Raw genomic sequence first — 26,412 nt, 5'->3', positions numbered from 1 at the left:
TCTGGGGTGCTCAGACAAGGCCATTAATCCCACAGAGAAGGACCGCCTGGAGAGTGGTAATACAGAACCCCTGACAGCAATCCTCATTATTCCACAGTTAATGGATTAGTTCCACTGTTTCAAAGCCCGCTGAACACAAGAGAGGGAATTTAGGAAGGAAAGCGGGGGAAATTGAAATCCTACAGCCCCGGGAGGTGAAGAGGAGCTGCCCCCTGGGAGGTCTGCAATAAAGCACCCCCAGTAGGGCACATCTTCAGGATAACTATTTTTGGAATTACTGTATTTTACAACTGTGTTTAAATAAAAATACGCTTTTTGACCCCCCCAACTGTAAAACCCTATAACATTTCTCTATTGCTCTTAATCCTTACCTTTTTCAACAGCACTTTCCAAAACACCTCTGTGCTCTGTTAAATATGTCCTGAATGAAACCCTCTACCCCAGTTCTTCTTCAACAAGCTTAAAGAGGTCAAAAGATTTGGGAGAAAGCGCATCATGACTTTGAGAAACCCATTAAAAAGCCTTTCTGAAATCCAATTTATTTTTATTAAAAGCACATTCACAGCCTTACCCCGGCACGTGTGCTTTGTGTATCAGGAATAAAAGGCTCTGTATCTGATTTAGCACCGTTGCTGTAATTACAGCGCATACCAAACAGGCTTTCACATTTAATTAGAGAGTTGGGTGCTTCTGTCTTGGAGATATGTATAACTCTATTTCAAGTGATCTCTAATTAAGATGAGACATCAGTAATCAGGGAGTTTGTAATTCAATTAGCTTCTGCTGGGAACGTTTTGCTGGAGCTTTAAGATGATAAATGTTGAAGTCCACAAAAGGCCTGAAACAGTCTAGTTGTTCACAGACACACTGGGTTGTGGCCTGGGAATCATTCTTGATGAGCACTGTGCTATTCCAATGATTGCCATCCCTTCTCTAGGCAAGAATCAGAATCATGCAGGTCTCAGTGTGGAGAATGATTCATACACAGTGTGTCTCAAAGTACAGTGAAATTAGATCCTAAATTATGCTGTTTCATGCACACACAAGATCTCGTAAAAGAATTATGAAAAAAAATCAAGCATCTAGCAATTCTAGCACTAGACCAGACTGCAAATAAATCTCTTGTAAAGAAATATTATTCCATGTACTGTATGTCAGCTTTCTGCCAACACAGTCCCTTTAAACGATCCCTGACTCATAACAAACTCCCAGCAAATGGAAAAAAGTCTCACCCAGCCTGTGCTACGTTCCTGACATTCCACAATGGGCAAGTGCTGACGGTATTGCATTGCAAGGCATTGCTGAGCCATTTGTTCAATTGAATCTTGTAAATGGATCTCTCCAGCATGCTACACTTGAGGCTTCCACCCTGACTGATGGGGAGAAGAATCATACAGGAGCACAGTGAGCTTCACTGTATCCTGGGTATACTGTACCAATAAACATGTGACATAAGGAGAAGGGCTTCAACAATACCTTGGAAATAAGTGACATCATTGAACCACTGTGGGTTGCGAGGTAATACGTGAAAACTCCATTTTATTTACATTGCAGTAAGCCGCAGTGTTTTGCGTTGCTCTTGGAAAAAGACTAATGTCTTCATCGTCATAGAAACTAGATTCACTAGCCTATCTGTGTTTATGCCTGTGCCTCCTGCCACACCCAGTTGAAATTGTCCTCGGTGTTGATTCAAACTGCTGCTCTTCTCACAGAGAAATCAATATTGCGTGGATGGAAATCAATGGCATTCTGCACTTTGCACTGCCTTGCTGTTGTAATACAACATGTGACACAGGTTTTCAGTTTGCTTTGTGACTTGTTTCACAAACCAAAGGCCGACGCGTGTAGATAGGCTGTGTGTTTGACTCCACACTCTGCAGTTCAATGATGTCACTTATTTGTCAAGGAACTGGTCCAAATTGTGGATTTGGGAGTGCTAAGTCCAGACAGCAACTTTATTTAATTTTGACCTAGTGTGTCAGCTAGCCTTGTGTAGCGTTATTAAAGGAAAAGTCACCTTTCTCCTCACACCTCTCTAACCTACCCTATGACGAGTAAGTGAAAACTTGCTGCAGCTCTAAATGGTTGAAAGTTGAGGTGCGCGAGGTGGAATGTCACCACAAAAGAACCAGTATCTGGAGTGTCCGTGCTGTTCTGGTGCTGACAGGATCAGATGGGATTCCAGTATCATGCTGTTTCAATCTCCCCCTCACCTTTTTGAAACAGTTGGTTTGGTCTGAGCTCCACCCACATGCCACAGCTCAGCTGTCTATCAGCCTATGACCCCAGCTGTCCATGCATTGTTGATGTTGTTGTTGTGTGAGCATACTGGGTCATCGCTCATAATTCAAACCTAACAAACTAGCAAATGTGATTATTTCCACACAAAAATACCACATTCTTCCATCGTTTAGTATTTGTGGATAATTTACTGTATAATACTAATCGTAATACTAATAATACAAATAATAATAATGCTATAAAAAGTTCACTTTTGAATGACCCCAAGGCACTTCACAATAAAACTATAAATGATAATAAAAAAACAGCATGATCAAGTTGATTTGCAAACGATTAAAAAAATAAATAAATAAAAAACCACAAACCTATCCCATCTAGTCATGACCACATTCTGAGACATCAAGCCCATCAGACTTAAATGCCATAAGCTACAGTGAACAAGTGTTGTTTCCCCTCACACAGAACAACACAGCCAAATAAAAAGTGTCAGAAAGTCTTTTTTGATATTCTAGTTTACAAATCCCCCCAAATGTTGTATCTGCAGGAACACGAGCTTCTTCATCTGACCAAAAACTCATCCACGTCTTTAAAAAACATAACACCTTTAAAAAGTTTCTACGACCCAGAAAATCTGTAGAGAATTGAAGGAGCCAGCCACTGATTTCACAGCTAATTGGTGTAAGCAGACAAGGTCAAGCAATGCCAGGCTGCTATGCATCTCGCAATGACAGACCACAGTAAAGTTGTTTTTCTTTTGAGAAACAGTGAGGTCATGAGGAATTCTGTTTAGAACTGTTTCTAGGCCATTTTGTTTCTTACTAAAGAGGCTGGATTAAAGTCTCTAAACTCCACCTGCTGGAAACCTTTCAAACTGCAGCCCTTCTTCCTGCCTCAAGGATTTTGGAAACAGCAGAATATGTATTCCTGCACAATTACATGTTACAATCAGAATATATCAGAATACATTTTGCTAGGAATTATACCCTACACAACAGACAATATTTTGATGAAATGAAAAAAAGATTTATAGAAAAGACAAAATGTATTTTTCAACGTCTCCATCTCAGCCAAATGCAGTCCAAAGACAATTTTTACAGGCAGTAAACAACTTGAATGCAAATACAAATGGAACTGTAATAGTCCTTTCCTCAATGCTTATCAATGGCTCTTCACATGTTAGTGGCATTTCATCACTTTAGTGACAGAGATTATTGGAATGCTCAGGGGTCGAGGTGGGGGTATTGTGGCTGGACCCCCTCCCCAGTATAAAAAGGTTCCTTCTAGTTTAACAGCTAACTACTTTGGCAACTAACCATAGCAAGATCTGAGCTGATTATATTAAAAGGTTTAAAAAAAAAAAAACTTTGTTGTGTTTGGATCCAATTTTACAAAGTAATACAACCCCAAACACACACACACACACTCCCAGTCAGTGTCACTGACTAATTGTACAGGGGAGTACGTAGCCCCTGGATATGCAGATAACAGGAAGACGAAAGCACTGGTTTCCAAGGCAATATCAACAGAATTACAAACAACTCGCAAGAACGTCCAGAATGTCCCTCTGGAACACTGCAGTGCATCACTTCTTCCAGAGCAGGCAGGCAGGCAAGCAAGCAAGCAGGAATTCAAGAAGGCTTCCCACAATGCAGCTTCCTTTTTCTGCTCACACTGCCACCACATCAAAACCAATTTCTATGTCAGGTTGTAGAGCTTTTCTGAAGCATGGACAGAAGCATCTCCGTCAGCACTTGAGTTTAAAAAAAAAATAAAAAAAAGATTTAAGTTTGACAAATAAAAATGCTCCAGCTTTACCTTAACCACGCAACGTAAACCGTTAAGCCACTTAATAATAAAAAATAAGGTCATTCCCTCGAACTAACATTCACATAGCTACCATGGGCTCTTTAAAGGTTGAATGGAGTAGTTAAATATGCCAGGCACATGTTACACCAGGGTGCACTTACTGGTTTAAATCCCATCGTGCAATTGCTGTGTTCGAAATAGTCAGTCATATTTAACACATCTGCCCCTAGATTTGTACTAAACACTACTGTTGGGTAAAAGGGTACAATCCCAGATTGCCATTCCACTACAGCGGCAGCCATGCACTTTCTTTAAGCTTTCTCTATGATTATAGTTCCCTGTTTGGTAGTATTGTTTAACTTTGTATGCTTCGCGCAGATCTATAAGGTTATCTGACAAGTCAGGATTCTTATGTCCTCTACAGTGTTTGGCAGCTTTGTGTTACTTTTGGAAAGAACCCAAAAGCCACTGGAGCAAACATATGAAGTGAAAGCAGAATGTTAGTGGGGTTCAGCGTTTAAGATCCTGGAAATCAGCTTCAGGTCTACTTCACTACTTAACCTTTGAGGCACTCTTCATTCGAATCGCATATAACTTTTCTTCTAAATATATATCTGGTCAGGGTGGCCCTGCTTCAAAGTGGCAGATCTGTGTGTTTGAATTGTTATGGAGGGGTAACGCCTCGAATTCCTTCTGGGACAGTCTTTCAGATTTGCAACCTTGCCCATCTTGAATTAAAGTGCAATAGGGAGATGAAGCTTTGATATATTCCAAAACCCATGACATGTCATTTGAATAACAAATGAAGCTGCTCAGATTTAACCTTGACTCAGAGAAGTGTTCTCTGTGATTCTGTGCTGTGATTGGCTGTGAGCTTTCAGCCAAGTCACCTGCCTCAATGACTCACAATCACATGGGAGAATTGGAGCCTGTACTTTATTATTATTATTTGTTTATTTAGCAGACGCCTTTACCCAAGGCGACTTACAGAGACTAGGGTGTGTGAACTATGCATCAGCTGCAGAGTCACTTACAACTACGTCTCACCTGAAAGACGGAGCACAAGGAGGTTAAGTGACTTGCTCAGGGTCACACAATGAGTCAGTGGCTGAGGTGGAATTTGAACCGGGGACCTCCTGGTTAAAAGCCCTTTTCTTTAACCACCAGACCACACAGCCTCCTGTACTGGGAGCTGTGATGGAAACGCACACACACACACACACACACACACACACATTGAATGTAGGAATAGTGTGGGAATCACAAAGTAAAAACTGTATCTGTCAAACACTCAAATACCATGCTGTTTTTTGTAAAAGGGTTTACTGATTACAGGATAAGACAAAAGATGAAACCCGATTCCATTATAGCAGCACATTGCAACTAAAACATATTTTTCAGTCCAATACTGTATACATTTGATGTCAATTCAAAAAGCAGTCTGCTACATCTTAGTGTTGAAATATTTCAATTTAGTGCAAGATGTACAGGGAACGAGAAGAACTTGGATGATTAAATTGAATATTAAAAAAAAACCAAAACAATAAAACGAGATGTTTAATGTCTATTGCATGTATCTTTATAAAAGATACATGCAAAATCACATAGCAAAATCACTATAAAGTGAAATAAAGATGAATGAAAGCATGTCAAAGTCCAGACAGGTATGGTAAAGCATACAAAAAAAAAAAAAAACCTGCCAAATCATGGTAAACTATGGTAAATGCATACCATAATAACAGGATAAGAATGAGAAAACTGCAAAAATACTGTGCAAATTTACCATGGTAACCTTTTATAAGGGTACAGGTTAAATAGAACACTGTGTCCAGTGTATCCTATGAGTAGCTGGAACATTAGGCTACTTCACCTCTGACCTGCCATCAACATAATATAGAATAACATTTCTGTGGATCACTGTCCACAAGCAAACACACGAGACCACCAAAGCTTGATCTAACACTAATCAATATGTTCTCTCAACATAGTTGGATCTTAATGTGGCCGCTCTTAAGCTACATATTGTACTCCGCTAATGCTTACCTCCAGGAGTGATCTATTTAGCACCTTATCAATTAAATACAGGGTTTTACTAAGAGTTTAAGAAGACACACCTGAGCTTGCTACCTTTACACTGTGGCTCATCCAGCTCATATTAAAACCTGGAATGGATCATTAAACCCCTATATCTATGAAATATATTAATAAAAACATTAGGTCTCCCAAAGGTTCAGTTTAAATTAACTGCATTCTAGTCTATCCCTCTGACCAGCCTGGGACCAGCTAGTAGTTTTGCAGATCCTCAATTTGAGGCAAGTCCAATGCAAGGTTTCATCAACCATGTCATGATTTCAAGTTACTGCTACATTAGATGCACTGCTTCCATTAGTAAGTGGAGATGTGCAGAGTGTTTTCAAATCCAGTGCTGTGCAGTCCAGGGCTATTTGATTGGGGTATTTCTGTGCCTCGTTATTGCTGCCCATAGTCGACACAGCATCCCGCCCCTGGAAGGAAAGAAAAGCTATATCACTTATATATATGCAGAATTATCGCTGTATCTTTGGTATGTCGAAATTAAATCTCAGTAAATAATATGTTTTTAAACAATCTTCTAAATATATTTGGTTCAAATATATCATGGCTATGTAAGAATGTGTTTTAGAACGCATATGATTTATATTGCATATATACAGTACACAGTGCCTGGCTAAGGGTTTACCTTATCCCACAATATTTCAGGTCATCCCTAGTAGCAATAGAAAGCAGATCCTGAAGAGAAAAGTCAGCTGCAAGTAACTAAAAAAAAGGAAAAGAAAAATAACTGTACACTATAAAAATAAATCATAAATCATAAAATGATACTGACATTTAGAAATACCAAAAGAAACTTAATAAATTCAATGACAAACGTTTCCGCTAGAAGCATGCATGTTATGGTCACAGGAAATCTGAAATGCCAGACATACAAAAGATTTCTACAGCACAGAACCGAAGGGGGCGCTTACACACAGCATGGGGTCGATGTTCTGTACATTGCAACGGCAGACTTGAGAAAAGGGATCTCCATAAACAGGGGAGGAACGTAGGGGAGCAATGAAAACTGCACTAAAGCTAATAAGGTGTGCTTAAAATGCAAGCAACATTTTATCAACTGTTTTAGAGAAGGTTAGATTTTTTTCAAAGCACTGCTAAACCTAAGAGAATGTTTCGAAACAGTCAGAGTTCTGTGAATAGGGCCCTATGCTAGTGTCTCGGCAGTTACAAAGCAAAGAGATGGACCTGAATTGGGAAAAGGCAACACAACTGCACTGTATATTTCATGAACCCTCTTACTCTGTTGATCGTGTCCCCATCAGCCCCTGTGCGCTGCAGCCACTGTGTCAGAGTGGAGCTCTCCGAGTCTCCTTGGGTTGTCTTCCAGTGGCACGGGGAGACAGAGGGGATATCTGAGAGAAACAGACAGCTTTGATACAGGAGAGCTGCATCTCTGACCAGCTCAACAGCATTCTCAACAGCAGCAATAACATCCTCAAACACAGTCATTGCTAATATTAGATAATGACCTTACAGAGTCCATTCATCACATGTGGCTTCACGTCAGGAAGAGTATTAAGCCTGAAGCAGTTAATAGCACCATAATAGCAATTGTTGTATGATTTGTCGCCTTACAGTGTTGTACCTTCAGAGAGTAAATGAAAGGCTTAATATTATCAAGAGAGTACACATTTCAAGAATGCTTTAAAGTAAGCAGCATTATCATGTAACCCTTTTTAATTGCTGGTGCAAAGTTAGCTCTCCAAACATTTCTCTTAATACTTGGTACCTGACTGAGTCTGGTTCATTTTGCAGAACATACACTGTTTGCAGACCCATTGCAACATATTCAAAACCGTGTCTGACCAAATCCAACTTAAAACGAGTCCCTGCAAGCACTCTTCATACCAGCATTCCAGGGGTTGGCAAGCACAGTGTTTGTTGTGTGAAACCTGCTGATGGAGACCAAAGCAGTGACGTGCAATGGAACAAGTGAATCTTTTCAATTAGGAAAGCAGTTTTCAGTTCTCAACATGCTTTAGCTCTTGCCTGGACCTGGGCAATGCATCGTATTGTTACCAGTCTGTAGAAAAGAACATATCTATGTTTTGATCGAACAACACAGCTGTTGATATGTTCTCAGACACCCGAAATGATGATTCATTGGTCCGTTGAACAGCCCTATTGTAAATAACCCCCTTATTGTTAAAACTGAGATAACAGCAGTGTGGCCGAGACTCGAGGTGCTAAACACACACACACACACACACACACACACACACACACACACTGCAGTGTCTCACCTGTGAGAAGCTCAATGTCCTCCTCTCTCTTCCTGACAGTGTCCCGCAGCAGATCGTGATACTCCTTTTCCTTCTCAGCGAGCTGAGTCAACAGCCTGCAATACACACAGCTTGAGAGGGGACACTTTAAAAAAATACTGCCGCTGCCGCAAATGGATCCAATCCCATCCCTGTTTATTTTTCCAGTTATGCCGCCAATCTGGCAGTTAATAAAAGGTAAAACTACTTTATGACGGCATTTTACAGCAGTGGGGAATCCCTCTGGATTTCATAGCCCTGGATAGATGCCCCATTGCTGTAAAAAAAAAAGATATACAACCCAGCGGAGAACAAGTTGATAAAACCAGCCCCTTAGGTTCTTATAAATGTTATGAAGGTATGGGTGAAGGCAGCTGATTAAAACAGAGCTGTCATACTAAAACCTGCAGAACAACATCATGCAACACCAATGAAGCCATTATCTGAAAACGGTGTGCTTGACGAGGGTATCACAGAGAAGCATTAGAATGGATCGCTGCCTACCTGCCTGTCTCCACTCTGAGCTCTTTCAGCTGCAGTATCAGTGGGCAGGGGTCCTGCAGGAACTCACTCAGCGTACATGAACTGAGCGTGCTCACACCAGACGTCTCAACATCCTGGTCCTTCACAGGGGGCGACCCCTCTCTCTCCTCTGCTACACACTCGCCCTGAGCTGTTACCTCCTGGAATTCAGCCTCGAACGAGGACTGTGCTTGCATCTTGAGCTCTGAAACGTGGAAGAATAATAATAATAATAAACATAACAAGTAGTAGTGATAGTAATAATAGTACAGTTTTACCCTATAGAATTAACTCATTTTGCTTGATAAAGTCGGACGAAACCTGCAGAATAATGTCCCGTTAACATATTGAATTACATACCGCTTTGTAGTTTTCCATATATTTCATGAAAAACTGACAAAAAATTTGCCGTTTTGAAATATAGCATGAAATACTAAAGTACTACTATTAGGGCTTCCGGTAGACTTTTGCAATATAATTTTGTAGTTTCTTTGATTACATGATGTTAAATAAAATATATCAATTATGTTTATCTATTTTTATTTGTATTTTTTAATGCCTCAATCCTAAAAGCCTAGGTGATGCTAAACCTTCGTCCACAGCTGTATAGTAATAGTAGTAGCAGTAGTTTGGAGCTCTGATAGTAATAGTGGTGGTCGTAGTACCTGGGATGAGGATGGTAATGGCTGTCTGAACCGCCTGTCTGAGCAGGTTAACCAGAGCAAACATCCAGTGAGGTCTGATTCTCTGCTGCCTCAGGATCTTCTTCACCTGCAAGTGAGGAACAAACAGCCCAGCTATACAGTAAGAACACATCCAAGCTTACCCTGCAATACCTTAAAACTAGGAGCATCTGTGAATACTGTACCAAACCCAGAGCAAGGACATCAATAACAAAGCTTAATGCAATTAACCTAGATTATGAGTGCTAATGAATGAACACACTGAACTAAGTTACATTACATTTAGATAAGCGGTTTTCAAGATATAGCAACAAGGTAGATATTTGATTTTTTGTTTGCAAAAAGATATTTTAATCATTGCCTGAGCTGATCACCAGTGAAAGCCATGCTTTTAAAAGTTCTAGCTCTGAACTTTGTAGTGTATTTTCAAACTCACAGCATCTTGGAAGCTGAACAGCACCTCCTGCAGGTGGCTGAGCGGAACTGCATCAGAATGGAGCTTCGCCCGGAGCTTGACCAGACTGTTAGTGAGGTTCTTCCTGTCTGGAGTGTGGATGTGCTCCCTCAGAGAGGACACCAGCATACCAATGTGTTCAGCCGTGAATTCAGCCTCTTCTGTATTCTGGGTCAAAAATATCAGTTAAATATATTTTTAAAATATATCTAAACATGAAAAACTGTAATAGCCTTTATATACTACTACTGCTACAACAACTACTACCACTAATAATAATTCTTACTCATCATATTTTACAACTACACTATAACATTAAAATAGAAAACACCTGCCATCTATAGCACACACTTTTGTTCAAGGTATATGTTATGCCTTGTATGCATTCTGTAACATATAAAAGCTGCATCTCCCTGGTGCTTCCATATCCAAAGCCCTGTATTGATGGGTTCCTTGCAAGTTTCAGTGGCTGGGATGTGCGCTCCCTACCTCAGTCTGGGTCTCCAGTATGTTGCTGACCACAGTGTTCTCGTGGTCAGTGAGGATCTTGTACAGGGTAGCCCGGCGTTCGCTGTCCTTCCTCAGCATGAAAAAGCCAGGGCTCTCCTCTGGAGACGAAGGTCTGCTCAAGTCATAAAGAGACTCCTCCACCACGCTTCTGAATTACAGGAGTGATAACCAAGACTTTCAAAACCAGTGTCTTGCCTATCATTAGCAACCTTATTTTTACTCTAACGATAAGGTGTGAGCTATTTCATATAGTTTCAAAAAGTAATGCTTTAATTCCACATTGTACTTTTCCTCCTAAACAACAGTTAACATCATATTGCTATTCCATTTTTTACTTAAGCAAATGGTTATTTTCAAAACTTAATCAGGGGAAGTGGAAAATCAATTTCTTAATTTAACTCCCTCGCTATCTGTTTATTTCCTGCTTCCTGTTACTCATATCCCCCCCTGGGCTAGACTTCTCAATCCAAGGTCCCAGTCAACAGAGAAGGCTGCACCCACCCAAGGAGACCTTGCTTTGTGGTCTTCTCAATGGTACCAGGGTTGGTATTACTCCTCTGTAGGACCGGTATGGGCTTCCTGGTGTCTAAAGAGGAGGTCTGATCACACTTCACAGAGCCGCTGGTGTCCTGAACTCGCAGCGGGACCGACATGCTTCGGTGATAGTCACCTGAACGACACAAATAATACATCGCTGCTTGATGCAAATCCTTAATTAGCGCTGTAAAAGTTTTTTATAAACTCAGTGGTTATTTCAATAGAGAGCCCCCCCCCCCCCCAACCTATATGGAACAAGGGGCCAAGGGGAGCTGAAACAATCTTATAGGATAACTTAAAGTTTGTGAAGGAACTACAATGAGGAGCATTCGATTATACATGAAAACTGTACAGTTCAATTGTCATTGTGCGGGATAAAATAAAATAGGGTGCCACCACCAAAGATTCCCAAACAATTTTCTTCTCCCTACCTTTTATAAAAAATATAAAAAGGATGGATTCCTACATTACTCCGCAAATATGATAACTTTCAGAAAGCCTTTCTTCCCCAATATACTTAATAAAATGCTGAACTGGATTTTTTAGTGTTCCAAGAGGAACGATCCAGCGGGTTAGACCCTGTATAGTGTAAGGATGGAGGGTCTACCTGGCAGGACCGTGTCGCTCTGGGGGGGCTGGCTGGGGGTCCTGGTTTTCCTCCTGGCAGGCTTCCTCAGGAAGGGGTCCTGCAGCAGCTCAGCGGCCGTGGCTCTCTGGTCGGGGTCGGGTTCAAAACACCTCACAATGAAAGCCTTGGCCTCCTCGGACATGCACTCTGGGACCCTGGGGTGGATTTTGAACATGCCCACCTGGAGGAGGACAGCGCCAGCCCCACGGTCACAACAATGATCGGTATTTAAAAAAATACATATTTTTGTTTATACATATTATCATTTTTTTTTTTTTAATCTTTTTTTCTGTTTAAAAATAAATCTGGTGTCTGGTGGTTTTAATAAAGGTGACAAATGCTAGCTGAAGTTTTTAATTATTATTCACAGTTCCTAAACCTTAAATACTGGTTCCAATTTAAAAAAAGAAAAAGAAAAAAAAACATGGTGTTAAAAACATACATATACATATACAGATAGACACCACTCTGTTCTATATGTTTGTGTCAGTGATCTTTCCCTGCCTCTTGAGCGCCCGTGGCTCACTGCTGTCTCTGTTACCTTAAACATGGCAGCCTGTGGGCTCTCGAGCTCGTGGAAGGGAGGTTTCCCCGTGGCCATCTCAATAATAGTGCAGCCCAGAGACCAGATATCAGCGGCCTTCCCGTAACCTCTCGGACCCTTGTCAATAATTTCTGGTGCCATGTACTGCAGAGTTCCTGAGCACAGGCACAACGTTCAAAACAAACACGTGTTGAACCACACAGGCTTTCAAATCCCTGACATTTAAATCATTTTCAGATAGCCATGTAGAGTTTGAACCTCATGCATACAAAGCTGGGTGGCTCTGACATCAATTTAAAAAGACAGACCTCGGCCTGGATTAAATCATAATTATGACACTGTCAAAGTATAGTTATAGTAGTGCCATGAACTTTTGATTTGATTTAGGCTCTTGCACTTTGAAACGCTTAGCTCTCCAAGTTAAAATTAAAATACATAATATATGAATTTACAGTAAGACAAGAAGCTACCTGTAAAAGTCTCAGTGCGCGGATTGATTCCAGCCAGTCTCTTGGAGGTCCCAAAATCTGAAATTTTCAACACCCCATTGTAGGTGTTAATGAGCACATTATCCCCCTGAAAATGAACATATTCAAGGTTATAAAAAATACTTCAGCATCTAAGATATAAACACACAATCCCCAGTGTGCTGATTAAGGTCTCTTTGAACTGTCAGACTTTCGACAGCAGATGGCGATAGAGGGTTGTTTTCAAATCCAAACACCTATTCTGAAGACTTTTAGTCTCGAATGAATCTTCTCGAACTCTGCAAGGCTTGCTAGGGGTTCTCACAGTACTGTTTGAATAACAAGACAGATTACTGACTGTGGCAAGCAACCAAAGCACAATGCGAGAGGTCAATAAAATAAAGGGGGTTGACACAGAGTTAGATCATAATCTGGTTAAGGTCAGGTGTCTGGCTTGCATTGCCAGCTGCAGGAAGTTTCTGCGATGAACCAGAAAGCTGTTCCGTATGAAGATGTTTTTAAAAGGTGCTGTGATTTTCTTACTGGGCTACAGGGACGCGTGACCCAAGCCGCTGTTCCAGTGCGAGAGTGAAGACTCTAGGGTTTGCTGACGTCAGCTGGGTTCTGTTAATGTATGAAAAGATTTGTGAGGTTAACAATGCAGGTCAATCTCAACACTCACCTTGATGTCTCTGTGAACAATCTGGTTCTCATGCAGGTACTTCAGTCCCTCCAGGATCTGTTTGGTGTAGTAAACAACTGTGGCCTCGTTGTCTTTCAGAGGTCCCCATTTCGATCTCAACAGCGAAGAGAGGCTGCCTAAACACACAACACTTTCCTGCTAAATCCCTTACTGGCATCACGGATGTCACAACCAGATTACAAAACCTTCGAAACGTTCTAATGAAAAGTCAAGACCTTTTTATGTGTTACTTGTGTTCAAGCAGTTTTATTTAAAGAGCTACACAAACATAAACATCTTTAAAATGCACTCTTGAGTAGGGGATGGAAGCATCATTTTATCAACGGTAACCATGCAGTGAGATCTAATGCAATAAACAACAAAACAGCCCCCAACCCATGATGAAGTCCTACCTCCCGGGACTTCCTCCATAAAGATTTTGATGAAGCCATTCTCACTGACCGAGCCCAGGTATTGGACTATATTCCTGTGCTTGAGACGCTTGTGCAAGGATATCTCTTCATGAAGAGCCTCAGAGAACCTACGGGTAGTGCAGAAAAGGGTGGGGGGGTGGGGGGAGATGTGGTTTGAAGACCCGTCATCATCATTATACCTTTCCACTACAAACAAAGCAGTACTGCTATTGAAAACCTACGACAGCCTACAGATGTCAAAATACACCCAGCATAGAATAGACTGATTGTGAAGGGTTTGAAGAAGTAAATAAGGAAGGTGACACACTGTTGGATAATCACTGCTCTTGGTGATTAATTGACCCTTTTACTGCTGGTATCTTATTATTGTGCAGGTGAAACAGTCATAGGGCTACCCCACAGGGATCTACCTGCTGTCCTTCTCAGGGATCTCTTTGATAGCGATGCGCACTTGGTTGCTCAGATCTCTGCCTGCGTACACAACTCCATAGGTCCCCTTCCCCAGGACCACCTTATATCTGCTCTCGGAATACTCATAAGAATACTGAAAAATAGAAAATTCTAAATCGGAATGTTGAAATACAAAAATTCTCCAAGATAAAGAGATTATCTTCATGGACCTGCATTGGAATTGTGGCTCTAGGACTCTTCAAAGACAACTCACTTCCAATACCCCTTCAGAGCGCACTGCAGCATCTACCACATTCACTGCATTCTCCTCTGCTAAGGAGTTCACCAACTCACAGAACCTAGGAACAAAAACAACAGCATAATGGGAAATACCAAGAGAATAGAGGATTTTATAATACCGGGTCCAAAACATTGGGCTATTTCCCTGTAATTCCCATTTTGGATTCAACTGCTCTAGAGTGTAGTACAGGAAACTCACTTTACAGTACAAGGAATCTCCCAAGGGCATTGCACATTACAATTTCATAACCCCCTCTAAGCAAAATGATTGTGTTTACACTAGCTTAAAATACTATCAAATCAGCAGGCTCCTCCAGTTTATGACACTAAAGATGAATGTAAAAAGTGTGACATAGCTACAGACGTACAGAGGCCTACGCTATCCCTCCCTGTGGCTGGGGGTAACCAGCACATTCTCTCTGTAATTTAATTCATGGCAATTAAACAGACAGCTAGAAGCTTGGTTGCTTATGAATTCAGTTTGTTTGTAGTACACATTTCACCCCACTGACTAGTAAAGAGTTAAGCAGGCCTGCACACCCACACAGATAGTTTGGCAAGCGTTTCTCAGACGTATTTCCGCACCACCTACCCCTTGCAGTGTGATTCACTGGGGAAAAACAGCTGGAAATCCTCAGAATTGTGCAGCACATACAGGAAACAGCAGCGCTCGTCAAATTTCGAAACACTGGAAGAGAAGGGCAAGTTCAAACGCAGTATGTGCACACAACTGAAGCAACCAGGGCATGAAATTCACAAGCAAGTCATGTTCCTTACCACTAAAAGTGTCTTAACCTGTGGCTTCGGACCAGACACTAAACTCATTTCCTTCTTCGGAAAAGACAGTTCTCCATATAAACAGACCATGGTTCCCATGGCAACAGCCATCGGGGTAACACATTTTATTTTGTCATATATATATATATATATATCAGTGTATTAAAAGACAAAATAAAATGCGTTATCCTGATAGCGTCAGCAGCCAATTAAATAAATAACAGCTTTTTCAATTCAGTTTGTGCTAACATTTACAGTCCAGGTGATACGCTGACTTAAGATATAAAAACAATTCTCATAAGGGTCTAGTGTATTTCCGTATTTATCCTGGTTGTTTTGCATGACAGTGTATTCTACCTGTGGTTAATGTCTGGCACTCTGCAGCTGTTACACTCATTTCCTACCATCACCTGACAGTGTGAGCTGCCTTCTCTTCTCAGTGACATCACAATCAGTTTGATTTGTGAGCAAACCATAGGTGAATTAAGGTTAATATGTATTACCTCACACCTCGAATGTCTGATGCGGGGAAAGTCCAGTTGTGGATACCCTTCTGTAAAGAAACACAACAGAATTTGTGTAACATGTAAATGATACGAGGTTTGAGCAGCTCATGTGCAATAAATCAGGCAAAAGGAAAAGATTAGCACATGTTAATTATCTTGATATTATGTATGGCAACACTACCTATAAAGATATCTCAATTAAAAAATGTCAGACAGTGGTAAAAGCAAGTGCAATACAATGCCTTCGTCTTTATTCAAATAAGGGGTTTTGTAGTTTTGTTGCACACAGTATTGGCGGTGTGTGTGTTACCTCCTCAGCAGGGCAGATGTGCCACAGTTGGACAGCCTTGTCCAGGTCCTCTTCACAGACGCTCAGGTAGGAGGACTGAAACACTTTGGTGGGCTCCAGAATAAGAACCTAAGAAGCACATTGATGAGCAAATTTTAAAGTGCACACTTGAACCCTGTTTTTCACTCCGATTTAGAATATCCAATTGCATCCTCCAATCCGCTTAGCCTATTGCTACTTTACACCCAGTAGCAGCTTGACTATCTCCCATCCCTACAATGCAACAATACCAAGCAAAGGGAAGCAACTTCTCACAGCAAGGACGCAAAACTAGATTGCTCACCCTGCACTACAACTTATAGGGACCATGTAAAACTTCTGTATACTAACTTTATGACACCATATTAGAACATAGAACATGGTCATAAAAGTTGTATCTATGTACAAATACTTTTTTTAATGTTTTTTTTTTTTTTTATTACAAAAGCAAATAGCAGTAATATGGCCATCTGGTTTTACTGCACCCAGTAACTAATGTAAATACAACTCCCTGCCCCTAACCAGCTAGTTCCTCCATTAAAGAGCAAAAGAGATCCCTTCAGACATTGCCTATGTTCTCATGGAACTGTCACGTTACCCATGTGGTAACACTGACCATGGCTGGCCCCTGGTTCACAGCTACTAAACCACAGACTGCAATACTCAAGATGAATGTACTGTTAGAGACACGGGTCATTAATACAACAGTATGAACAGCTCCTTACTGGACATCTCATTGTGGACACTGTGGGTTTGCAAGCTTGCAGTAACAGCTCCATCCAGAAACCAAACAGTTCTTGCTTCGCCGATTTCTCTTCAGGGTGTTTTGCAAACTTCTTATAGAGCAGAAACGTCTCCATGCATGATCCCAGGAACCTAAAGAAACATTGTCAATGATGTCACCCTTGTGTCGTAGCAGATGGACTGGAGCTACGGATGTAGACTTTACAAGAGACGGGCAAGAAAGCTGTTGTCACTAATGAGAGGTAGAAACATTTCCAGGTGTAGTTACTATCTAGCTAACAACTTAATTCCAGAAGTGATACCTGGTGCGTCCTGTGACTTCCATTTGTTATATGTCTCACATGCAGTTTTGCAAGAAACACATGCTATTTGTGTTAATGTCGTTTCATGAAAATGCTGTATAAATAGCACAGCCAAGCTGCATTGAATCCCTGTCCAAAGCACATGGATGAATGTGTTTGAACTGTCAAAATAGAGAACTGGAATTAAGTGATTCATACTTTTTTTTGTATGCAGCATCTCAGCGTGCACCTAAAAAAGTCTTAAAATGAAAAGTTACTGAAACTTAAAAAAACAAAAATTCTTAAACTGAAATATATCTTTCTGAATTTAGTTAACTGAAACTAAATAATTATTTAAAATGAAAACAAAATAATAATCTTACCAACTAAATAAAAAAACTGAAACTGAATTGAAACGCTGAAACGAAAAAAACTGAGGTTGAAATGACTTAGGAAACACAAGTGATTTATGTAATTATTCTCTTAGCTACAATCACTTTAAAGCCTTACGCTGTCACTACTCTTCCAAGGTTTTGAAGTTCAGATGAGAGTAGGCAATAAGCTTACCATATGGGCGCCTTTAACTTGTACAGTTTCTCAGAGGCCTGTATGACTTTGCTGTGGTCGTTGGCCAGGATACTGGCTCCAAAGTAAAAGCCCACATCCCAGTAATAATTCATCTTCTCCAGGCTTCCCTTTCGGCCGAGCAGGCTGCTCAGCTTCGCACCTGTGGCAAAACCAGAAAAGAGCTGTTACCATCCGCACTGCACATGTTCCATTAAAAAAACATGATCATTTGAAATGTGTCGGTTAACACATCTTGGACATAGTTCCATTGTTGAAAACGGTTCGGCTTCTAGCATGTTTTATGTTGTGTATTTCATACCTAAAATTGATAATTTTATGATTGGTAATTGAAATTAATAAAACAAAGAACGGTAACTAAAACAGAAAGACACAATTGGTAAACATTAGGGGTCCATCCATAACTCCATACCACTCAATCAGAAAGGCCATTTGACTTAGTTTGGAAAAGTTTTACCTTGAAGATTACTGGCCCTATTTTGAAGCCAAAGGCAAATGTGCATTTTGAGTAATAAAACATTGCGTAAGTCTCAATACTGTGCAAATACATGCTAGAAGAGAGTGTATTTAATACATACAGACAAGCCAATAAGCACTATTTACACACATCCCACTCTGGTGGAAAATATGTTCAGCACAAACTAAGTGTTAGCATTTGGATTAGCAACCTGTTAGTCAAACAGCCTGGAAGTTATCTACACGCATCAGATAAAATACCTATTTTCCTCAGTTCAATTGATGTTTCAAATTGGTGGCCAGCTGCCATTAAGAGAACTAGGTTGTTGATTCCCGAGTGCAGTGTTGGCTCGCCTTCAAAAGCTTTACCGTACCTAGAAAGAAAAAAAAATGTCAAGCTGGAAACTGTGTGATTCAGCCAATCCCAGTCGCTGGTGACGTGATAATTACAGTGCAGCAGGTGGACTTTGAAGAGGAAATACAGGAGCTGATAAAATAATTCCAGAAATCTTTACTGACGTATAATTCCATTCAATGTGTAGGTTTATCATGTAGAAAAAAATGTACATAGCTTTGTTTGAATGCAGTTATGAGGCCAATTCACCTGGAGAGTGAACTTGAGCTAATCTCCCCAATTACTGACATCTTTTGACAACAAAGACAATCCCTCAGTCAATTGACCTGGGAAGTAAAACAGTAACACACTACTGACAGTATAAGACGGGGTCAATTACACTTTCCATTGGGCAATTCATAATTAATTGCAATTACAATGTAATTGTAATTTGTACTTGAACCTTGACACACCGGTGTAATTGCATTTATACAACACAATTGATATATTACACTTCAGTTACGCATTGACTTGTCCTTCGATCCTTACACTTGCATTTTCAAACACTTTTAGTGACTCATTTGTTTGAAAAAATATAAAAAGTTATATAGTATGTATTTGTACCTTTGATTATTGCTTGGTTATTGAGAATAACTTAAGTATGCGTGTTATGGTGTGCATTTGTTTATGTTACATTGCAACATAATTGTAACTAATTGTAATGATACAAAATAGCATTGTAATTGCAATTTTAGCAAACAATTAGGCCGTAATTGTAGTTGTAATTAATATAATTGATCCCAGGTCTGGTACCAGATATCAATGTTTATACGGAAATACATGTTCACCTTGACTAGCGATTCTTTAAAAACTGAGCACATGGGACCCTATTAGGGAATGGAAAAATCATTCTGAAACTTTTTCTTATCCAACATCTACACAATGCACTCTGGCTAGATTCCCATTCAATCCCTGGTGTGTTCAACATGGTACACTAGCAGACTGGCATTTCCTTCTCAGTCAAACTGTTAAATATTATGTATTTTATTGATTTCAAATGTAAGCAAGGAAGAAAGTCATACGCAGGTAATCACTTTGTGTATAATTTCCGTTGCTTTCACAATTGATCTGTGTTTGACTAATTAATACAACATCATATTTTATCCCTGAGGAACAAACAACAAAGACAGTCTTGCCTGTCCAGTCAACAGATCCCTTTCGGTTCAGTGGACAAGCAGCAACTCTCAGAATACATTTTGTAAAACTAAACTCAAAATGACCACGATGCCAGTTTTCCTTCCTAGTGTGAATGAGAACCTATTAAGCAGATCCTAATCGGTCTGTCAGAAAATTTCATAGACTGATGGACGTTTCTTACCAGTAGCAAGCCTTGTCTCTGCTGTCATGGTCTGTGAACCCTGAACTGAGGAACATGTCTTTGTAAATCCGGCCACACAGGCAGTACAGGTCTGAGGCGACGCGCTCGGCCTTCTCCACCACGGGCAGGATGACCTGGAGGGCTTTCTGACGATCGCCAGGCTGGTTCCTCCTGCGGAGCCAATAAAAAGGTATCAAAACTGCCAGGTAACCACAGACACCTAGAATTAACACAGGGAAACTCACCTGTTCAGTGCAAAGGCATACTGGAACTTTACATTGTCCTGCTCAGTCACGTCACATGTTGGAAGGTCATTTAAAGTCTTAATAAGTCTGATAACAGCATCATAATCCTAGTAAAAAGAGAGTGAAACAGATAATCACTGATAATGCTTTCAGGTACAGCTGCTGCGGAAACCCTTATAAAGGTTTACCAAAGTAATTTAGCCACTATGCAATCTACCATAGTTTACCATGGTCTGTCATGCACCCCCATGAGCTTTACAATGCTTACTGATGCTTTACTGTGTTTTCAGTTTGCTTTGTTACACTTTGCAATGCTTTTACTATGGACAACAATTATAAGGGTTAAGCTGCTATTACGTTTTTGGGGGTGGACATAAGATATACAATCACAACATTTGTCCAGCAGTGGCACTGTGTGCTATGTAGATATAATGTCTGGTAGATAGATAGACAGATAAATATTTGGTTTTACCTGTACATCCCTGTATGACAGCAGCAGGTTCATCACTATATCAGGACTCAGCAGCTCCACTGTATCCAGCCTCTGCTGAATTTTGACCAGTTCTCTGCTCAGATCCGTCCCGCTGTACCTCTCCCTCGCAGTGCGGATATCGCGTCGGATTGTCTCCCGGAAATATTCACTGCAAATAACCACTGGATAATGAACCCATGTCTTTGGCAATATAGACATGTGCTCCACTGTGGTCTGTTTATTCTACAATAACCAAAGCTTTCAAACACTTTCTTACCTCAAACAAGCACACTTCTGCCTATGTAGAAGCTGACTTACCTGTGTTACAGGTACTAGGACCCCACCTGAGACATACATTTGTGTTTTTGGTTCCCATTGAGATTTGAAATTGTGGGGTCAGGTGGGGTCCTAATAACTGTAACAAAGGAAGTGAATTTATGAGTTGAAAATAAAGTCTAGAAAACAAACACAAATAAATAGCAAACCAATATGTTGGTATGTTTTGCAATTACATTTTGAAGTGTTTGTAACATAATGCACTAATATGGACCATTACCATTATAATACAGTAGCACAGTGCAACAAAGTGTACACAGTGGCTCTATTGTAAAATTACTGGGCATGAATTTCCACAGTGGCAAAATAGCACTAAACTTACTTTGGAGTGGGAAATTTGACTGCAATAGTGGAAATTACAGTGTAGGACAAAATATTGCCAAAAACACACTTATTATTTCCTTAGGGGGTACATTTTTCTCATCAAGGAGCAAATATTTTTTAAATATGTAATCGCATCAAAAGGACCAGACAAAAGACCCCACCCCTCCACCCCAATCTCTCACACACATAAAAGCAGACCCCTATTTGCAAGTCAGAGCTATGCAGATTGGTGGGATAGGGTTGCTCACCAGGAGTGGATCTGTGTATCATCCAGGAGTTTGACAAGGCGGTCGACGAGGGACGTCAGTAGGGGCTCGATGTTATAGTTGGCTTGAAACAGATCCGATAGGCCCTTCATCTGCACCCCCGCCTCACAGGCAAACACCTTCCCCTGGGGCGACACCGTGTAGGGAATGAAGGTGTAGCTCCCACACTGCTCCTGCAAACCAAACCCACAGGCGCATCAAACCCCCATCCGCACGAGAAAGCCTTGCAATGGATTCACCCCCGCAAGATCTGACTCATGATCACTTTACACAACAGGCAAGACGACAGCAGAGGGACAAATGGAGATTCACTATGCTTGACTCCACAACCCTGCAATATGTAACACTACAGTGCCCACCTACTGTAGCGATCAGAAGTTACAGGTAAGAGACTGGGACGGGCACAGTTTTTGTTAGTTAAACATTATCCCATAGATAGAAGCAGGAACAAACTACAGCCATACAGAGCAGTGTGTCATTCCAGCTCATATCAAACACTCCAGGGCAGATACTGTTGCCAGCAGCTGACACAACATGGTATGCCTTTATTCGCATATCGCTGGCAGCACAGGAATGCATATTCTGCTTGCTGTGAGAGCCACTGTAAATAAAATGTAAGCACTCTGTTTGCAGGCTCGCCAGTCCCTGCTATCCCAGTGTATTGTAATGTCACAGGACTGCACTGTGGGTAGCTTGGTGCCAGCTTTACAGAGATCATTAATGCAAGACAGTTCAGATCAAAGGTTGCTTTTGGATTGAAAGTCTGCGAGTTTAACCCTTTGTGAGTCCAAAACAGCAACAACCATTCAAATAAGTCAAAAACCATCTGGAGATCATTTTCTCTTAATGCAGTGTCCGGTATATTAGACAAAACATGAATTGAAATAGGAACTTACTATATTATAACATTTTGCAGATCAAAAATCTGCTATTTGGACCTGTATAATGTCCAGGAGAGCTAGATGCAATGCAACATAGGGCTAACCACGTGGTAATACTTGATGCAGTCTCTTTAATGGAGTGCTGACCAGGTCATTAGCCTAATAAAGCACTAACCAGGTTACATAGACTGGGGCTAGTGAAACCGTCAGGTTGTGTTTTATTTTCACGAGTTCTGAATATTCTTTTGGTTATTTTATTAAAAAAAAAAAAAAAAGTATATTTGTATTCTCTTCCCTGTGCATACAAAGATCTGAAAACAGCTTGTGGCTGCCACTAACAACAGCTTGTTATATTTTAAAGCACTTTGCTTTCACTCAGAGGCAAAACCTCAGCCCTGACGTAAAAATAGCTGCTGCTAACACTTGCTGCACAGTATCTGGCTACAGCTGACACCTCAATAAATACTGCTGTTTAAGAACTGGGTTAGACATTGAAGGGCATTGTGTTCAAATGGTCACTCCAAAGAGTTATGCTGAGATACAAAGGAAAAGACAACAAAGCCCTTTCTGTCTCTAAACCGCCCACATGTACACATGCATTTATTAAAAAGCAGGTGAGTGAAAGGGGTGAAAGGGGGCGATACATGTACGTAGAATACTTGTGCTTAAAATTGAAATGATTGTTAAACATACCACATTCCTCGGGAAGATGTCTTTCTGTGTAAAAAGCAGCAATAAAACATGTTACATCGTGAACAGAGAGGGTTTCCCACACACTAGTCTACACATTGGAAGGAGTCTGCTGGGATACATTGACAATAGTGTATAAACATGACTCTTGGCCTGCCTTTACCAGACAGCTAACATTAGGCTGTCCAAACATTAGGTTCATTAGTCATCAGCGTTTTCATACAGACTCATTAACTCTGTACTGTTCCCCATATTTGCATCCCGGAGTACGAGAAAAATATGGTACAAAAAGGTTCTGTCACTGTTTAGATCATTAAATGATGAAGAGAGACCTGTGGTACAGCAGAAACTAAGGCAAAAAAAAAAAAAAAACCCTGCAGCTATGTATGAGGGCTGCACAGGCTTTACTGAGTGAATGCAATCGCGTGTCAAACCTCCACTGGAAGCACCAGGGGCGAGTTTAACAAAGCACTTCTAGGTAGCAGTCAGCCAAATGCAATTCACTCCCATAACAAAAAAAAGAAGAAAATAACACATTCAATCTTTAATCATGTAGACTTGTTGAGTGGAGTTCTACTAAACTATTGTTCTATCGAAAAAACAGGTAAGAAATAAGACCGCTTTCCAGCTAGCAGCCTGTAAAGTGCTACAGTAGCAGTGGTTTGTGAAGCTAGCCTCAGGAGGGCCACACCTGAACTCTAAGGCGTGCCACTGGAACACAGTGTCTATTGTCAAACCTGTTTATAAAGACTACCAAGGCACCATTTAAAAGTGGTCTTTATTAAACAAGGTAAACTATATAAGGTGACTCTTAGAACTGTCTTTCGATTTCACCTTTAATACAGAGATGTGTGACGCTTCATCAGTGCAGCGTACTGGCACGTTTTGCAATGCCTACAAGCTCATGGAGTGAGCAGCTTCCCCTTGCAGAAGCCAGCCCTCACCTTGAGTGCCTGCAGGTCGTTCTGCTTCTTCACACAGTACATGATGAAGTTGTTGGTCATGCTGAAACTCTCCCGCACTCCCAGATGGTAGAAGAGGGAGGGCTGGCAGAACGTATCGCTCATCTCCACCACAGCAACGTCTGCAAGAAAAACACATCAATCCGCAAAACAGCTTCAAAATCCTTTTATTAAACCTCCCAATCAAGTTCCATCAGCCTTTCCACATTCCCTAGCTGCCGTTCACATTGAACAATAGCTTTCCAATTCAGTTATATTTTAAAACCACCTTTTTTTTTAAAGCGTATTACGTCACATAATCGGATCCTAAATCAATTCTGTATGTGTCCCCCTATATTGATATTAAATTATATACATTGAACATAATACAGTTATTATTATGTGACTTTGAACTGCTGCTGTGGACTGAAAAAGCAAAACACAGTGAAAGCTTGCTATTAAGACCAGCCCTGGGAATAACTATATGGCCTTAAAATGTGGGTGGTCTTAGCACTGAAGTCAGTCTTTGAACTTAAATACTGTATGTTTTACATTCATTTGTCAAAGAATTTGTAAAAGACTGTATTTTCTTTTGTCTTCTTATTGTGTTAAGCTTAATCAAATATGTAAACCTGTTGCATGTGTAACAGGGAGTGCTCTGTGATATATTGCCTGTAATGTCCCTATCGGTGAGACGAGATGGGGTTAAAAATCACAAATCCAATCCTCTTCTGCATTGGCCTCCGCCCTGTTACACATTCAAGGTTTTAACAGGGTTTGGCCGTTAACTCCATGCTGGTAATTAAACAGTGTCTTGATAGGTCTGGGCACTGCAGATGGTCATAAAGTGGGAGAGGAACTACTGAAAGTGGCTTTACTATTATTCATCAACAGGAGCAAATTCTGCATTCAGCTGATCTCCCTTACAATCCTCCATCTAGACACTTTTGTGACTTCTGTCTGGAAAATCCTAGAATTTATTTTTGCCCATCTGTTGCTGCCTAAACCTGTCAGGTTTATTTCTTCTTTGGTGTTCCCCTCCCCCCAACCCCCAACCCCCAACCCCCAACCCATTACCCATTACAGATTGGAATACTGACTTTATAACACCCATAATACTAATAGCCTCCATTTTCGGTATTTTAATTGTGTTTTACCAGCTAAGTAACAATACCAGAAACATACTGCAATACCATAATGGTTACACAATGCGCAATTATTTATACTGCCGAGACACGTTCAAGTAACCTCTTTCCCAGCCATGTACGTCTTTGATTTTGTGCCAAAATCAGTGCATTCAGATCAAATGGAAACTGACATCTTTGGAGACTTAATTGCCAAGAACAACCTATTGTTTTTTTAAAGAATGTATTTACAAGTTTAATGTTTAGATTTAAAACATTAACATTTAAAACAAATACAACTTTCAGTCATTACGCACTTGCATTCCTTACAGTATCTTCAGGCTACCTGAAGCCCTTGCTCAGGTTTGGACATCGCGCTGTAAATACCTTTAAACAACGCCTAGATGTAAACAAGTCAAGCCACTACTTGCCTGCGTTGTAGAAGATGTCTAAAATATCCGTCGTTCCAAGCGCAAGACTCCCAAATGGAATGGTGTTCATTTTGGCGTGGGCATCGGCACAAGCCTCTTCCAGGCATCTTAGTGAAAGATTCTCCTCCGACTGTGGAAAATCAGCTTCGTCTATTAAAATGTATACCACAGTTACTGCTCTAGTTCGGCTCCTGGGAGAAATTATATCTTTAGGTGTATTGCTTAATGCAATAGCCAAAGGGTCCTGCCAAAAACTCCCAGCTGAAGCACCGTTTGTGTCCGCCTTGGGCTCGTTTTGCAGCGGCCTGTCGTAGTGTTCATCCATTTCGCCTTTTACTTTTTATTGCTCAGGTGAACCCATTACGTCTGCAGACCGTCCATGCTTCCGTAATTCCACATGTTAGTCGGCAGGCACTTCTAGGAAGTTCACTTTCTGTTTGCTGTCTCAGGGAGTCAGCAGACACGCCCCTCAAAAACTTTCCATAACAAAATGTTAGTACCAATGCGACCTCTTGTGTCGTTCGGATAAAATAAGTGTGCAAAATTAAAACACTAACCACAGTACAGGATGATTTAGGGGAACTAAATAAAAACTGTTTATGTATGTATATTAAAATGCATGGATTGGTAAATAAATGATTATTTATTTTTTAGCAGATGCCCTTATCCAGGGCTACTTACAATTGTTACAAGATATCACATTATTTTTTACATACAATTACCCATTTATACAGTTGGGTTTTTGCTGGAGCAATCTAGG

The 26,412-nt window shown here is 40.6% G+C and overlaps 1 protein-coding gene across 2 annotated transcripts; it reads right to left on the bottom strand.

Annotated features, from left to right (window-relative positions):
- Positions 1 to 5,033: 5,033 nt before the first annotated feature.
- LOC131699703 (mitogen-activated protein kinase kinase kinase 5-like) lies at positions 5,034 to 26,142 on the bottom strand. Of its 2 annotated transcripts, XM_058997445.1 has the most exons (29): positions 25,653 to 26,142; positions 24,101 to 24,240; positions 23,160 to 23,183; positions 21,568 to 21,758; positions 20,660 to 20,828; positions 20,188 to 20,294; positions 19,943 to 20,113; positions 18,492 to 18,604; positions 17,757 to 17,916; positions 16,890 to 17,040; positions 16,147 to 16,254; positions 15,834 to 15,883; positions 15,146 to 15,241; positions 14,528 to 14,612; positions 14,274 to 14,407; positions 13,843 to 13,970; positions 13,430 to 13,566; positions 12,751 to 12,856; positions 12,278 to 12,435; positions 11,716 to 11,917; positions 11,073 to 11,241; positions 10,551 to 10,719; positions 10,044 to 10,229; positions 9,590 to 9,695; positions 8,907 to 9,129; positions 8,385 to 8,479; positions 7,381 to 7,493; positions 6,767 to 6,843; positions 5,034 to 6,551 (listed from the first exon to the last, which is right to left on the bottom strand). In XM_058997445.1, exons 1-29 carry the CDS (start codon positions 25,975 to 25,977, stop codon positions 6,488 to 6,490), a joined length of 3,957 nt encoding a protein of 1,318 aa, XP_058853428.1. In that variant the 5' UTR covers positions 25,978 to 26,142; the 3' UTR covers positions 5,034 to 6,487. The 2 variants fall into 2 exon arrangements, with proteins under 2 accessions (XP_058853428.1, XP_058853429.1); XM_058997446.1 differs by lacking the exon at positions 23,160 to 23,183.
- Between the last annotated feature and the right edge of the window lie 270 nt (positions 26,143 to 26,412).

The sequence above is a fragment of the Acipenser ruthenus genome, chromosome 23, assembly GCF_902713425.1.
Source record: "Acipenser ruthenus chromosome 23, fAciRut3.2 maternal haplotype, whole genome shotgun sequence".
In the NCBI taxonomy this organism is placed as follows: domain Eukaryota; kingdom Metazoa; phylum Chordata; class Actinopteri; order Acipenseriformes; family Acipenseridae; genus Acipenser; species Acipenser ruthenus.
This window is presented reverse-complemented; position numbering and strand designations above follow the sequence as displayed.